Raw genomic sequence first — 17,088 nt, 5'->3', positions numbered from 1 at the left:
AGACAATTTGACCAAATGTGATTCTTTATTCATAATGAATGTTTACAAAGCTTAGGCTTTCAGTATACACTCCAACAATCTCCCACTTATACTAATGACTAAGCTGCCATATCTTCTACCATACATCTGATTCCCATTCCCTCCACATGCCGATCGAAAGCTTTCGCCGGAAGGACCTTAGTGAAAGGATCTGCCAGGTTATCCGCTGATGCAATCTTGGCGATGACAACTTCTCCTCGCTTCACAATATCTCGTATCAGGTGGTACTTGCGCTCTATATGTTTACTTGCCTTATGGGCTCGTGGTTCCTTCGAGTTTACAACTGCACCGCTATTATCACAATAAATTATGATGATTTTGGGCAAACCAGGAATCACATCTAAGTCCATTAGAAAGTTCCTGAGCATACTGCTTCTTTAGCTGCCTCAGAGGCTGCTACATACTCAGCTTCCATGGTTGAGTCCGAAACGCATTTCTGCTTAACACTCCTCCATGAAATGGCTCCACCTCCTAAAGTAAACACATAGCCTGATGTAGACTTACTGTTATCCCTATCTGATTGGAAATCTGAATCCGTGTAACCCACAGGGAGCAAATCGTCTGCTTGATAAACTAGCATATAATCTCTAGTCCTTCTCAGGTACTTTAATATATGCTTTACCGCAGTCCAATGTCCTTGTCCAGGGTTACTTTGATATCTGCTGACCATGCCCACGGCAAAACAGATATCAGGTCTCGTACATAGCATTGCATACATTAGGCTTCCTACAGCCGAACTGCTTTCATGTCCTCTATCTCTTTTGATGTCTTTGGAGACATCTCTTTAGATAGAGCTACTCCATGTCTAAAAGGTAAGAAACCTTTCTTGGAATCCTGCATGCTAAAACGAGCAAGGATTGTATCTATATATGAAGCTTGGGACAGACACAACATTCTTTTCTTACGATCCCTTATAACTTTGATCCCAAGAATGTGTGCACAATCTCCTAAGTCCTTCATATCAAATTGTTTAGACAACCATACCCTTACGTCTGATAATAGCTTGACATTGTTGCCAATTAACAAAATATCATCTACGTATAGTACAAGAAATACCACCATATTTCCGTTACACTTCTTGTATACACAAGACTCATCCGGACACTGAATAAATCCATATGATTCGATTACTTCATTAAACCGGATGTTCCAAGACCTTGAAGCTTGCTTCAGTCCATAAATGGACCGATTGAGCTTGCACACTAGATGCTCTTTGTCTTTTTCAATGAACCATTCTGGTTGCTTCATATGGATGTTCTCTTCAAGACTTCCATTAAGGAAAGCTGTCTTAACATCCATTTGCCAAATCTCATAATCCATATGAGCAGCAATGGATAAGAGTATCCGGATAGACTTAAGCATGGCTACCGGTGAAAAGGTCTCCTTATAATCGATTCCCTCTTTCTGAGTGTGTCCTTTCGCAACAAGCCTAATTTTGAAGGTTTCTACCTTTCCGTTTGTCCCTCTTTTCCTTTTGTAGATCCACTTGCATCCAACGGCTTTTACACCATCGGGTGGTTCTACAAGCTCCCAGACCTTATTAGAGTACATAGACTCTATTTCAGAATTCATTGCCTTTTGTCAAGATGCTGCATCTATATCTTGGAGTGCTTCATCATATGTTCGGGGATCAGGTTCATGTTTACCCGAGATCAAGTCCGAAGACTCTCCCAAAAATATGAATCTATCAGGCTGCCTTACAACCCTTCCACTACGATGAGGCACTGTCTGTGGTTGTGTATCATGTGTGACACGTGTTGTAGTCTCTTGTGGTACTTCATCTTGTATTGTTGGTACTAAGGTAGACGTGTCCTCTCTAAGTTCTTCTAAAACAACTTTGCTACTGGGCTTGTGATCCATTATATAGTCTTCTTCTAAAAACTGGGCATTGGTGCTAACAATGACCTTCTGGTCTTTAGGACTATAAAATAAACCACCTTTCGTTCCTTTGGGATATCCTACAAACACGCGAACTTCTGTACGAGATTCTAACTTATCAGCATCTGGTTTCAGCACATGTGCTGGACTACCCCAAATCCGAATATGTCTTAGACTGAGTTTTCGCCCATTCCACAATTCTATGGGAGTAGAAGAAACTGATTTAGAAGGTACTAAGTTCAGAATGTATACTGTTGTTTCCAGAGCATATCCCCAAAATGAATTTGGTAATTCTGAATAACTCATCATCGATCTAACCATCTCCATAAGAGTCCTATTCCTTCGTTCTGCTACACCATTCTGTTGGGGTGTTCCAGGTGCAGACAATTGGGATTGAATCCCAGCTTCTGATAAGTAATTCCTAAACTCTCCTAAGAGGTATTCGCCACCACGATCAGATCGTAGTGTCTTGATACTTTTACCTAATCGTTTTTCCACATCAGCCTTGTATTCTTTGAACTTATCAAAGCACTCGGACTTGCGGCGCATTAGGTAAATATATCCGTATCTTGAATAATCGTCTATGAAAGAGACAAAATATTCAAAACCTCCTCTTGCCTGGACAGACATAGGACCACACAAATCAGAGTGAACCAATTCTAACACTTCTTTTGCTCTATACCCCTTGGCCTTAAAAGGCCTCTTGGTCATTTTACCTTCCAAGCAAGATTCACAAGTTGGAAAATTTTCCAACTCTAATGAACCCAAAAGTCCATCGGCTATAAGCCTCTGAATCCTACTTAAGTTAATATGACCAAACCTTAGATGCCAAAGATATACTTGGTTCATTTCTGAAGGTTCTTTTCTCTTATTTGAGTTAGAAGATGAATTATAAATTTCCATGTTTTGCTTTGTGGAAGAATTTGGATTTAAAGTATACAAATTGCCAACTAATGCACCAGAACATATAATCACTTTATTTCTTTTAATAACTACATCGTTACTGAAAGAAACTGAATATCCATCTAAAAACAGTTTAGAAACTGAAATTAAATTCTTTCTAAAACTGGGTACATAAAGACAATTTCTTAAAACCAAATTTTTATTTCTACTAAAAGATAAGTAGACGTCTCCCACTGCAACAGCTGCCACCTTAGTAGCATTGCCCATGTAGACGGTAATCTCCCCTTCAGATAGTCATCGGGTTTCCTGGAACCCCTGCAAGGAATTGCAGACATGATCAGTGGCTCCCGTATCTACACACCAGGTGCTGGTAGATAACACCGCTAAACATGTTTCAACAACTAGAGCATGAGATATACCTTTGTTTTGGTTCTTACGAGGACAGTCCGCCTTCCAATGTCCTGCCTGCTTGCAGATGAAGCACTTGCCCTTCGGCTTCTTCACTCCAGCTTTAAATCCCGTACTCTGAGATTTATTCACTTTCTTTGCTGAGCCAGCTTGTTTTTTCTTCTTCTTTCCTCTCGGTTTAGAAGTAGAACCATTTTCAGCATAGTGAATTTGAGAATTGTGACGAAATAATCCTTCTGCTGCTTGAAGTTCTGTCAGTAGTTCCCCTAATGAATAAATCCTCTTATTCATATTATAGTTCAGGCGGAACTGCTCAAAACTTCTAGGTAGCGTTTGGAGGATCATATCGATCTGGGTTTCCCCATCAATTTCTCCTCCAAGGATCTGTATCTCGTTTAGATAAGCCATCATCTTTAGGATATGATCCCTTACAGGAGTACCCTCTTGCATGGTGGCTGTCATTATCTTTCTCATAGCTTCTTGTCTAGAAGCCCTATCCTGATGACCAAAGAGTTCCTTGAGATTGTTCATAATATCATAAGATGTTGGTAAATCTTTATGCTGATGTTGCAATACATTTGACATTGAAGCCAAAATGTAACACCGCGCCATCTCATCTGCCTTTACCCATCTCTTATGATATTCAATCTCCTCTTGGGTAGATTCACCAGTGGGTGCATCAGGACAAGGTTCAGTCAGGACAAGGTTCAGTCAGTACAAATTTATAGCTTTCAGCAGTCAGAACAATGTCCATGTTCCTTTTCCAATCTATGTAATTAGGTCCAGTAAGTCTATTTTGTTGAAGTATGATGGACAGTGGGTTGAAAGTCATCCTAAGAATCACAAATAACTTTTGGTCAGAACTCTAAATTTAGAATAATATTGATTTCTCAAACAATACTATTTTTAATTAACCAACACCTCATATCACCGTGAATTTTGTATGCCACGTTAGTGTGGACGTATACAAATTCAACATTCGTAAAGAAGGGTTTTAACCCATTAATTTTATTATCTTGTCAACATAACTTTTTGACAAATAAAATTAATAGTTGGTATTATTTGGTCACACAAATAATAGTAGTGACTCCGTTGGGGAGGATACTATTAGATGTGTCTAAGTGTATACCATTACTTGACACTAAGTCCATTAATAAGATTATGCCCCTTCCGTTGGGGAAGATCACACGCTCTTAATTAATTTCCTATAGACATCCAAAAATGAAAGTCTGTTCTAGTGATCCACAAACAAGCTCATCCGTTATGGAGGAAGGCACTCAGAGCCAACGCGCAAACTTGTTTGTATCACTTACAAACCAGTAATGGAGACCATGGGATTTATTTAAAATCCCTCTCCCACTTAGTTATTTATAAATGAGGAATTTTAACTATGCTAGCCTACTAAACTTGTAAACTAACATGCACACACAGCACAATATAAAAGCAATAAATAGAAAATTTAATTTTCAACTATTATGGCTTTTATTTCTAGTTGTTCTCCGTGTGTTGTCATCCCAAGCTGCTGCCATATTTGGCCACCGCCACCGGGTCTAGCTGTCGCATCCATCTTGCCCTTAGTTCCGCTGCGCCTCTGGTTCCTAGAAGGTTCCACGCTTTGCAAGATTCGATCAGCGACATAAATAGAATTTTACATTTTGATCCTATATTCCATAAAAGGAATGTACATGTATCTAGATCAAAAATAAAATCCTAATAAAACTAAATACAGCTCCTGCTGTATTTTAATACAATCATGCACACACATATAAATGCCCTTGACATGTCCAAGGGTCCAATCACACACATAATAACTAAAAGCCATAATAGTTGGATCCTGCATCCACAAAGTTAGCACATCCTACTATTAACCTGCCTAAATTATGTATGACATGTGCATAATTAAACTAAATACCAAATACAGAGGCAAAACCCTAGCTCGATACCAATTGTTGGTTGCTACTCGGAAAACCTATAGGTTCCAATGCAAAATTTTGTACAAAGATCTGAACCTTTCCTAGCTACCATGTGTTCTTTTAAATTAAATTTTGGATCGCATGAACTTAACACGTTTGATCCAAAACTTAATCTATTTGTTCTTTTAGGTTTTGACTTGGATCTCCTGCGGAACTTAACACGTTCGACCCAAGTCTCCTTAAGTTATTAATTCCATTAAATATTAATTTCCATAAAAGGTTCCCAGTACTGACGTGGCGAGGCACATGACCTTCTTGGATATGGGAGCAACCACCACCGACTAGACAAAACCTTTTATAGAAAGATAATATTTAATTTCCTAAAATAACTTTAGGTTAACCAAAGAGAACAATCAAATCACAAGGAAAAGAAAAAACCAAAAGAACACAACTTTGAAAAACATATTCGAAATTCTAGAACGTAAGCCTCTTGTATTTGGTATTATTTCCATAAATAACTAGCATGATGCGGAAAAGGAAAAACTACTAGTTATACCTTCTAGAAAGACCTCTTGATCTTCTACCGTATTCCTCTTCTAACCTCGGACGTTGTGTGGGCAACGATCTACCAAGATGAGAAAACACCAACCACCTTCTTCTCCTCCAAGCAAGGTTCGGCCACAAAGGAAAAACTTCACCAAGGAGGAAAACCAAAATACTAACCAAGCTCCAAGAGATGCTAGCTTTCTCTCCTTCTTCTTCTTCTTCTCCGAGTAGTATCCGGCCACCACAAGAGCTCCAAGGGAGAGGGAGAGGTTCGGCCACCACAAGAGGAAAAGAAGGAGATGATGTCCGGCCACACCAAGGAACAAAAGAGGGAGAGAAATAATAGATGTTGTGTCCCTTGAAGGCACCCTCACCCCTTCTTTTATATTCCTTGGCCTAGGCAAATTAGGAAATTTAATTACAATAAAATTTCCTCAATTTCCTTGACATGATTTAATTTAGAAAAATAAAATAAATTTTCCAAATCAAACTTCAATGGCCGGCCACATCATTGGAGAACAAATTGGACAAGTTTTAATCAACAATTAAAACTTCCTAATTTGTTTCCGGAAATTTAAAAAAAAAAATTCTCTTTAAAAATCTCTTCATGGTTAATAAAAGGAAATTTCTATAATTTTAATTTTATTAACATGTGAATAATTTTAAAAGAGAAAATAAAACATCTCTCCAATCTACAAATAAGGAAAGAGATCTAATCTCTTTCTTTAATCTTTTGTAGATCTTTTACAAGAGAGATATTTTAATTTTAATTCTCTTTAAATTATATCTTCCACATAATAATAAAAATTAAAATTAAATTTCTTTTTTAATTTAATTTGGCCGGCCCTACTAGCTTGGGTTCAAGCTAGGGCCGGCCACCCAATAGGCCGGCCCTAGCTTGTTCCCAAGCTAGCTTGGCCGACCCCCTATTAGTGGGTATAGAAGGTGGGTATAGGTGAGTATAGAACTCTATAAATAAGAGGCTACGATAGGGACCGAGAGGAGGAATTGGTTTTGGTCTCCGATAAAATTAAACATCCGTGTTCGAACACACAACTTAATTTTATCAATGATAATTCATTCCACTAGAGAACTATCATTGAACTACCGCACCAATCCCAAATTACATTTTTGGGCTCCTTATTATGAGCATGTTAGTCTCCCTGTGTTTAAGATATCGAATGTCCACTAATTAAGTGAGTTACTGACAACTCATTTAATTAATATCTAAGTCCAAGAGTAGTACCACTCAACCTTATCGTCATGTCGGACTAAGTCCACCTGCAGGGTTTAACATGACAATCCTTATGAGCTCCTCTTGGGGACATTATCAACCTAGTATCTCTAGGACACGGTTTCCTTCTATAATCAACAACACACACTATAAGTGATACCATTTCCCAACTTATCGGGTTTATTGATTCATCGAACTAAATCTCACCCATTGATAAATTAAAGAAATAAATATCAAACATATGTGCTTGTTATTATATTAGGATTAAGAGCACACACTTCCATAATAACTGAGGTCTTTGTTCCTTTATAAAGTCAGTATAAAAGAAACGACCTCTAATGGTCCTACTCAATACACTCTGAGTGTACTAGTGTAATTATATAGTCAAGATAAACTAATACCTAATTACACTATGACCTTCTAATGGTTTGTTCCTTTCCATTTTAGTCGTGAGCTACTGTTTATAATTTATAAGGTACTGATAACATCATCTTCTGTATGTGACACCACATACTATGTTATCTACAATATAAATTAAATGAACAACTACAAACAAATGTAGACAATTTGACCAAATGTGATTCTTTATTCATAATGAATGTTTACAAAGCTTAGGCTTTCAGTATACACTCCAACAATAAGAAGATGAATTTATAAAAACAAAAGAATTTATATTAGGTGATATATGATGCGAAGCTCCCAATTCAAGGATCCAGATAAGGGAAGGTATACCTGAGGTACCACTAGAGGGAAAACCTATATGAGAAGAGACAGGCATTACATGTGGTTGAGATGCAAGGAACTTCTGAAACTGTTTATTAAGAGTAGCGATTGTGGCATTAGATGATTGAGTCACTCCAAAGTATATAGGAGGAACTACTGTTGTCATGTTGGGTGCTCCGGGTTTAAGGAATTGTTGTTGTGATTGACTACTGCATTTTCAAGGAGAAAACAGAATTAATATTCACATTTTTTAGTTATCAAGTGGACTTAAAGAACTCAAAATCTGATTTCCACTATTCAAAATGCAGCCCTCGATATGAGAAATGTTCACTCAAAGTTTCAAGACGATCCAACAGTTAAAACTCAAGAAAATATAATTCTCCTACCGCTACAGTGAGTCAATTTTTCCAACAAACCAACCACAATATAGGAATCGCTGAAGAAGTCTCATAATGATCAATCTTCAGACATCTTGAAATAACAAATCTCAACAACGACATTGAAGTCCTTCCAAATCCAAACTTTTCAGCTCGACAGGACCGTGCTCTGATATCATATGAACCATGCAAATAAAATACAAACAAATGATGAAAAGAGAAGGAGAAAAAGATGAGAGAAAAAAGAAAACCAACTAAGGCTAGATAATTGTATTAAAAAAACTCATGATTTATAAAGGAAAATTAAATATCAATAGATAATAAAAATAATAGCAAAAGACCAATTTACTCTTATATAATAATAATTTACATATACAAATAGATTCTAGAATGATGAACATTTTTAGATTTATCATTCTACTGAAAAAATATACCTTGAACATATGCATGTTTTGGGTAAAAAACAATGTTTCTTTATTTTTATTGTTCATTCTTTACCATTTCATCTGAAGGATGATGACTATCTAGAACACAATAGTATTTGTAAACTCAATACATTTCTCAGGGATTAGGCTTGTTGACACTGTCTTCTGTTCTTCCAACCTTCCATCCACTGGAATGCAACATAGACTCTACGCTCTGCTCCCCCAGCAAGCTACAGCTCGCTCTGTTCTACTTCTCCCTGTATCTTGTGGCAGTCGCACAGGCCGGCCAGAAGCCCTGCCTCCAGGCATTCGGCGCCGACCAGTTCGACGATAACGACCCCGAGGAGTGCAATCTCAAGAGCTCCTTCTTCAACTGGTGGACCTTCTGCTTGATTGCCGGCTCCACCATCGCCACCATCTGCCTCAATTATGTCCAAGATAACGTCAGCTGGGTCGTAGGATTTGGGGTATCATGCGTGTTCATGGCACTTGGTCTTCTCATCTTCTTGCTGGGCACCGGCACGTATAGGTTTTATAACGTTGGGCACGGCAAGAACCCCGTCTCTGGAGCATCTAAAGCATTGTTCACTCTGTTCAAAAAATGGCAGGTTGGTTCAGAGCAAGAAGAATCAAGACAGGCTTTACTGAGCAAGGCACCTGATCTAGCCAAGTAAGAGCAGCTCATTTTGATCCTGTTTCATGATCAGTTATTAAAAATCAAGCTTGTCTCTGATGATTCCCCAATTTTGCTTGCCAGTGAAGAAGACAGCACGGCCAACAATGTCGATCGTGAAGAGGCCAAGGGACTGTTTCGGTTGTTTCCCATATGGGCGTCCTGCTTAATCTACGCCGTCGTCCTTTCTCAGGCATCAACCTTCTTCACCAAACAAGGCAGCACCATGGACAGGAGACTGGGAAGCAAATTCCAAGTCCCGTCGGCATCGCTGCAGTGCTTCATCGGCATCTCTGCCATCGCCTTCATCCCGGTCTACGACCGCCTCCTCGTGCCGCTCGCTCGAAGATTCACCGGCGAACCGAGCGGGATCACCATGCTGCAGCGCATCGGCACGGGAGTCGCGCTCTCCGTCGTCGTCATGCTCGTCGCTGCATTCGTCGAGATGAAGAGGCTGAGGACCTGCAGAGAGATGGGGCTGGTGGACTTGCCGGACGAGGTGATCCCCATGAGCATGTGGTGGCTGATGCCGCAGAACGTGTTGTGCGGAATTGCCAATGTCTTCGCCGTCGTCGGCCTTCAGGAGTTCTTCTATGACCAGGTGCCCGAGGCATTCAGAAGCCTGGGCCTCGCGTTCTGCCTCAGCATCTTTGGCGTTGGAAACTTCATAAGCGGCTTCATTGTGTCAGCAATCAACCTCATTACCAGCAGCCAGGGAGGGAGCTGGTTCCCTGATAACCTCAACAGGGCACATCTTGATTACTTCTACCTGCTCCTTGCAGGCCTCAGTGCCGTAGAGCTGCTCATCTTCCTTTGCTCTGCACAATTTTATGTCTACAAGACGAAGGGCAATCCAGCGATGTAAATATCTGTCCTGGAGAAGTAATTGTCTCACAGACTTAATCATGTTCGTTTGGTCCTTGTCAGATGTTTAAATGGATGCTCTGGTTGAACGTGTCTCTTTGATGGAATTTAAACAAACATCTTGTAGCCGTTGCAATAATGCAGTTCCAAAGGTCTGGAAAGAAGGAGAGAATCCAAGGATTCTTCCACTAACTCAAAGCCAATTTTTTTCTTTTTCTTTTTCTTTTTCCTTTTTTTTTTAAAAAAAAATAATGATCACCTAATAAGAATCGAGTTTTAATGTCTTTTACAAGCATTCATACAAGCAAAGCTGAATTAATCTTGTCTGATCTGAACTGATGCCTGCTCAGAGACAATGCAAGGGCATTACAAAACCCAAAAGAAACCACCATCTTGCTAGGGAACAGTGCAGTCATTGAAGCTTTAATTTCTTCCTCATATCATTTCATTGGAAATGAGACATGGCAGCTTCCAAAGATACTCCCTTGTGCTTGAAGCCTTCAAGAAATGGAAATTATTTTATAGAAAGAAGTATTTTTTAAAAAAAAAAAGAAAAAGAAAAAAAGCTCATTTTCTGCTTTGTTTTTGTTCTCGCTTTAATTTTCAACTTTCTCTTTTTGTCTCATCATCTTGCTGTCTTTAAGAATGAAAATGTTTGAGGTGTTCCTGTGCTCATTAAAGTTAAAGAGGCTCTAGTGTTCATGCCTTGTAGCTTTTGAATAATACTGAAGAACATCTGCTTTCAGGTGGGAAACAATGCACAAATAGAAAAACTGAGATTCCTTCTTGATGATCCAAAAAGGAAGGTTTTTAATCTGTAGAACACAAATTTTACATATAAAAAATATAAAAAACCTGCATCCAAGAAAGAGTGATCAAGGACCACTGGCAATTGGGGAAGGATCTTGTAAATCTTGAAAGAATCAAAAGATCTCTTTTATTGCATTATAAATGAATGGAAGGATTCTCAAATCTTGCGACCAAACTCTTTGAATGCTAAAATTTCAGCCAAACTCTCAATCTTATCTCTACAAATGAACTTTCCAATCCACATAGCTCCATGATCATTCTATTTCGCATATACATCAAGTTTGAAAATTGATTAAATAAATATGCTTACAAGTACTAGAGTAAATCTTGAGTGCAAATGGTCTTCTAAATCTATATATATGTGAATCCAATAATCACTACCCAAATCATGAACTAGCATTCATAACAATAATGCCTACTGTGTGATCCTCTTCCATCTTATTCACTGGCACCATAAGATAAAGGCTCCTTTGATGAGTAGACCTATCACCAAGGGAGGTTTCAGATGCCATGGATGACTTCAAACAAAGCGACCTCCCTCATATTAAGGCTTGTAGATTATCTTGTGGGAACCATGCATAGATTACAAATCATACAAAGACTTAAAGCAAAAAGGGAGTGAAGTAGAAGCACCAGGAAGCAAAGAAGGCTACTTTGGCAAAGAAGAGGAAGAAAAGAGAGTGACTCAGCCTCTTGTTCAATCAATCCATATGCTACAAGAGCACTCTTTCCCATGTGAAGGGGGCCAGCCAATTTCATCTTTATCAAGTCTTTTGAAGTGGAGGGGATCTTTGGGAGCCCTCCTCTGAGGAACCATCCACCTTTGGGAGGGACATGAAACAAAGCCCAACAAAAGCTTAATGATTCCTTTCCTATCCACAAATCCATTCACTTGCAAATATTTCTATACTAATCTTCCATCATTTCCCTCCAGGTTTTAAAAAACATGCATGGCCTCACTTACTAGGACATAATGATTCAGTTATAATCACACTTTGCTTTACTGACTAAGGTAGGAGGACATGAACTGTCAAACGCTGCAACAGTGGAACACTTCACATCTTCTCTCTGTCAATGTCTATATCTTTTCTTTGATAACAAACTGAAATTAATGTTTCTGGCAAAATTACTCCGAATTTCCGAGCTTCACTTTAATGGTAGGTGCAGGCTCTGAGATGTGGCTGAACGAGGGAGGAATCAGTTGCAGGTTCCAGTTTCAGGTCCAGCTTCTCTGCAAATGCAAATTCTATTTTGATGCCCAAATTTACTGCAAGTGAAGTAAGGCATGATTCTTAATAACACTTTAGCCTCTTAAATCTTTTCTTGTTTATTTGTTTGTTTGTTTTTTGTTTCTCCAAAATCTAAAACTTTAATGAAAAAACTCTGAAACTTCTGTCGGCTGTCATGGTTTTCCTGCCAATATTATTCAAATACACCCTCTTCCTTTTCCCTCTTCCACTTCATACTTATTAGTATCCCCTCGAGCACACCCTCAGCTCCTAAATCCAATCAAGTACAAAAGATCTGTTATTGAGGCTGAGGAACTTGCCAAGTAGTCACTTATCTTCAAGGATCTTCACTGCGAAGTCTTGTCTTCTACAACAGATGCATGCCGCCTTCCTGAAATCTAAAGCTATATTTCATGTCATGGCCGACTCTTCCACAGAAATGGTTATTTTTCTTCTTCTTCTAGCGGCGTTGGCCGCCGTTGTAAACCCTGCTGCTGGTGCTACGCTTCATGATGATGCCTCAGTGCTGGCATCCATGAAAGCAGGGTTCCAGTCTTCCATCCCGGAGCTGGAAAGCTGGAGTGAAGCCAATCTGACCTCAGTGTGCTCGTGGTTTGGCGTCCGGTGCGACCTCGGCCGCGTGGCCGGCGTCGACCTCTCTAACTTGAACATTTCCGGCAGTATGCCGGTCGACGTCTCAGGCCTCGACGCGCTGGTGAACCTCTCGCTCGCCGGGAACCAGCTCGAGGGCGAGATTAAGCTCGCCAACTTACCGGGTCTTCGGTTCGTGAACATTTCGGGCAACTTGCTCGACGGCGGGCTCGAGTGGAACTTCGAGAGCTTGCGGAGCCTGGAGGTGCTCGACGCCTACGACAACAACTTCACCGCCGAGTTGCCGTCCGGCGTCGCGAATTTGAGTCGACTACGGTACTTGGACCTCGGCGGAAACTACTTCACCGGGAGGATTCCGGCGAGCTACGGGAGTTTGGCCGCGTTGGAGTACTTGTCGTTGAATGGGAACGATCTCCGCGGCAGAATTCCCGGTGAGATTGGCAACTTGACGAGACTCAGGCAGCTCTACTTGGGCTACTACAACGTGTTCGACGGCGGCATCCCAGCGGAGCTCGGGAGGCTCGCCGCCACCCTAGTGCATCTCGACCTCTCCAGCTGCGGCCTCGAAGGGGGCATCCCGGGCGAGCTTGGCGACCTCGCCAACCTCGACACGCTCTTCCTCCATTCCAATCGCTTGTCGGGGCCGATCCCGGCGGCGCTCGGCAACCTCACTCTGCTCACCCTGCTCGACCTCTCCAACAACGCGCTCACCGGGGAGGTACCCCTCGAGCTCGCCGCGCTCGCCGAGCTCACCCTGCTCAACCTCTTCATCAATCGGCTCCACGGCTCGATCCCTGACTTCGTCGCCAGGCTGCCAAAGCTAGACACGCTGCAGCTGTTCATGAACAACTTCACCGGCGTGATCCCGGAGAAGCTGGGGTCCGGCGGCCGGCTCCGCGTGCTGGACCTTTCGTCGAACAAGCTGACGGGCACCATTCCTGGCGATCTCTGTCCGCTTAACCAGCTCAAAGTTTTGATCTTGTTGAACAATTTCTTGTTTGGACCGATCCCTGAGAGCTTGGGCAAGTGTTGGAGCCTCACGAGAGCGAGGCTTGGGCAGAATTATCTCAATGGCAGCATTCCCTCGGGGATTCTCTACTTGCCCAGTCTGAACTTGTTAGAGATGCAGAGCAACTACCTCTCTGGTTCAATACCACCCAATGATGATTCCGGACAGAGCAGCTCCCAATTGGCGCAGATTAACTTATCCAACAATTTGCTTTCTGGTTCAATTCCTCCGTCAATCTTCAATCTCTCCTCGATCCAGACCTTGCTGTTGGGCAACAATCAACTCTCCGGCGAGATCCCCGGTGACGTCGGAGAACTCCGGCACGCGGCCAAGCTTGACTTTAGCCACAATGCTCTCTCCGGCGCGATTCCGTCCGAGCTCGGGGCTTGCACCCAGCTCATATACTTGGATCTCAGCCAGAACAACCTCTCCGGGCCGATCCCGGGCGAGATCGCCAGGATCTCGGTACTCAACTATCTCAATCTCTCGCGCAACCATCTGTGCGACTCGATTCCGCGATCCATCTCGGAATTGCGAAGCCTCACCGCGGCGGACTTCTCCTATAACGATCTCTCCGGTGAGGTGCCTGCCGTCGGCCAGCTGGCCTACTTGAACGCTTCGGCATTCGCGGGCAACGCCGCTCTGTGCGGGGCGGCGACGGGTCAGTTGTGCAATGTTCACCCGGCGGCGGCGATGTCGCGGCCTCCCGCCGGCAGGGGCCGCGCAGGGAGCGATTTCAAGCTGATCGTCGCGCTGGGACTGCTGCTCTGCTCGCTGGTGTTCGCCGCAGCGGCGGTGGCTCGGGCCCGAACGTACCGTCCCGGAGGGGGCAGGGCGGCGGGGGAGTGGCAGCTGACGGCATTCCAGAAGGTGGGGTTCGGCCTGGCGGAGGTGCTGGAAAGTATGAAGGAAGGGAACGTGATCGGGCGCGGCGGCGGAGGGACAGTGTACCTCGGTCGCGCGGGGGGCAGCGAGATCGCGGTGAAGCGGCTGCGGGGTGGCGGGCATGACCACGGCTTCCGGGCGGAGGTGCGCACTCTGGGGAGCATCCGCCACCGCAACATCGTACGTCTGCTAGCGTTCTGCAGCGACGGGGAGACGAACGTGCTGGTGTACGAGTACATGGGGAAAGGCAGCCTGGGCGCGGCGCTGCACGGCAAGGGAGGCGGCGCATCCCTCGGCTGGGGAAGACGCTACCGGATAGCCATGGAGGCGGCGCGGGGGCTCTGCTACCTGCACCACGACTGCAGCCCGCGGATCGTGCACCGCGACGTGAAATCCAACAACATCCTTCTCGACGCGAGCTTCGAGGCCCACATCGCCGACTTCGGCCTCGCCAAGTTCCTCCACCACGACGGCGCCGCCTCCGAGAGCATGTCCGCCATCGCCGGATCCTACGGCTACATCGCTCCAGGTGCAACAAATACCACTCTCTATCCATTACAATTCCTTATTTAATTACAATCAATGGTTAATTCCTTGTTTCTCGATTTCTTGTTTGATTCTTTCTTCGTTCTTTTTGGCTCTGCAATTTCTTGTTTTATTTTGCCAACTCTACTTCCAAATTTTAGCTCTTCTCTGGATTCAGCTTTCCCACTAACCCTAATTGAATTGATGGAACAATCGAATTCATTGATCTGACGAAGAATTGAATGAAAAAGTTCAATCATCCGTGGTCCAATTTTACTACACAACTATTCCCCCCTCGTCCACACAAATGACAGAAATCCAACACCAAATCTCCTTGTTCTGCGAACCCCATCAATGGAATTTAATTCCCGTCCAGCTTATGAATCCCAACGAGGAGGAACACGAACAGGGACGTGACACTGCGGCGACTGCATGCATGCATGCATGCATGCATGCATGCCGTGGCGTGGGAGGAGTCTCGGTCAAGTTATTCAGTCCGCAGCATCGGCCTGTGTGACTGCGCCGTTCCCAAAGTGACGATCACTCGCTGCTCTGTTCTCGGTCAAACAATTGCTGTGATAGATTTCTCGATCCTGGTGAACTGGGATGGGTTTTTCTTTTACTTATTCATTAATTAATTCCTAGGAATTGTTACCGGACCAGATCCTGTTGAGTTTTTGGATGGCAAAACAAAGATTCTTCCCATGATGTACCCTCAGTCCTCTGTTTCTTTGATTAGATTTGATGGCGAATAATATACTCGTTGTCTTGTTTTTACTTGATTCTTTCTTCTGAGCAGAGTACGCGTACACCCTCAAAGTCGACGAGAAATCCGACGTGTACAGCTTTGGCGTGGTGCTGCTCGAGCTCGTCACCGGTCGGCGGCCGGTGGGCGACTTCGGCGACGGCGTCGACATCGTGCAGTGGGCGAAGTTCGCGACGGGCGGCAGCCGGGACGGCGTGGCGGCGATCGTCGACCCTCGACTCGGCGTGGGGGCGCCGCCGGCCGACGAGGTCGCGCACGTCTTCTTCGTGGCGATGCTGTGCGTGCAGGAGAACAGCGTGGAGCGGCCGACGATGAGGGAGGTAGTGCAGATGCTGTCGGAGTTCCCCCACAGGCTGCCGGAGAGCTGCAGCCACCAGTCGCCGCCCCAGCTAGTTCCGGATCTTTTGACCTAGTTGTAATTCTGATACTTGGTAGGACCGAATAACTAAATTGCCGGGGCGCATAAGGGCCTCTCTGTAAAATAGGTAATTATGTTGAGGTTGTTTTAATTAATGGACGATGATGTATTGTATTATTCTTTCCTTTAAATTTTCTGTCCTTTTTTATAAATTTGCTCAGAATGGGGATGCAATTGGCTCCTCTAGTTTTCTATAATTTAAGGAGGCATGCCATCATTTGGAGACAAGGCTAATGATGTTGTTTTGCACCCTAATTTGTGTCGTTTATTTGAACTTTATGTGACACAATAATTCTCACTTGTTTTTTTGGCTTTTATATTTTGCATGCTCATGTTGGAAAGCTGAATCGTGTTCAATGGATTTTTTTTAACTGAAAATATAATAATAATGATTTTGTCGGAATATGAGAAGACAGAATTATTGGTAACATGACTAGAATACTGATTGAATTATCATAACCTGAAAGGTGAGCTGTTTTCTATGCTGACCCAATCATCACAGGTCCTTTGATCAACGTTACCTGTAGACAACAATCGGGTTGCCTGATCACTGACATCCCGATGCTCGAGGCATGTCCCAATAATATATAAGTGGTCGAATAATAATAAAACAATGAAAAAACACAGGATGAGTACGCTGACATATCCTGGTCCCGGGGGGTGCCTTCGGATGGATCGACGAGCTGACCATGGAGCTGATCGAGTCGTCGTGACTCGGAAGAGTAGATGAATCTGAGCTGACTGAAGAGGAGCTGAATCCAGAGGTAATGGCACAGAGCCGAATATGGCATGAATCCAAAAGGTGACACACAATCGGAATACAATAGCGGCACAGCCGGCATATAACGATG

General features: G+C 43.2%; 2 protein-coding genes across 2 annotated transcripts in view; both read left to right on the top strand.

The window, feature by feature from the left end:
* The window catches only part of LOC122006605 (protein NRT1/ PTR FAMILY 5.10-like), a 38,283-nt gene extending 28,299 nt beyond the window's left edge, over positions 1-9,984 (top strand). The window contains exons 3-4 of the mRNA XM_042562168.1: positions 8,587-9,116; positions 9,204-9,984. Of these exons, the coding sequence (XP_042418102.1) occupies positions 8,587-9,116; positions 9,204-9,984 (1,311 nt within the window). The remainder of the gene's footprint in view (positions 1-8,586; positions 9,117-9,203) is intronic.
* A 1,804-nt stretch (positions 9,985-11,788) lies between these two features.
* Positions 11,789-16,389, top strand: LOC122006604 (leucine-rich repeat receptor-like serine/threonine-protein kinase BAM1). The gene is made up of 2 exons (XM_042562167.1): positions 11,789-15,057; positions 15,853-16,389. The coding sequence occupies exons 1-2, from the start codon at positions 12,399-12,401 to the stop codon at positions 16,230-16,232; spliced, it is 3,039 nt and encodes a 1,012-aa protein (XP_042418101.1). The 5' UTR covers positions 11,789-12,398; the 3' UTR covers positions 16,233-16,389.
* The last annotated feature ends 699 nt before the right edge of the window (positions 16,390-17,088 follow it).

Source organism: Zingiber officinale, chromosome 7B (assembly GCF_018446385.1).
Source record: "Zingiber officinale cultivar Zhangliang chromosome 7B, Zo_v1.1, whole genome shotgun sequence".
Taxonomy (NCBI): Eukaryota; Viridiplantae; Streptophyta; class Magnoliopsida; order Zingiberales; family Zingiberaceae; genus Zingiber; species Zingiber officinale.
The sequence above is the reverse complement of the archived record's forward strand: the minus strand, read 5'-3'. Positions and strand labels throughout refer to the sequence as shown.

Bases quoted from the DNA above. Each gene is read 5' to 3' on its own strand.
- LOC122006604 (XM_042562167.1), top strand. From the start codon at position 12,399: ATGCATGCCGCCTTCCTGAAATCTAAAGCTATATTTCATGTCATGGCC. The intron at 15,058-15,852 runs GTGCAACAAATA...TCTTCTGAGCAG, and splicing joins CTACGGCTACATCGCTCCAG to AGTACGCGTACACCCTCAAA.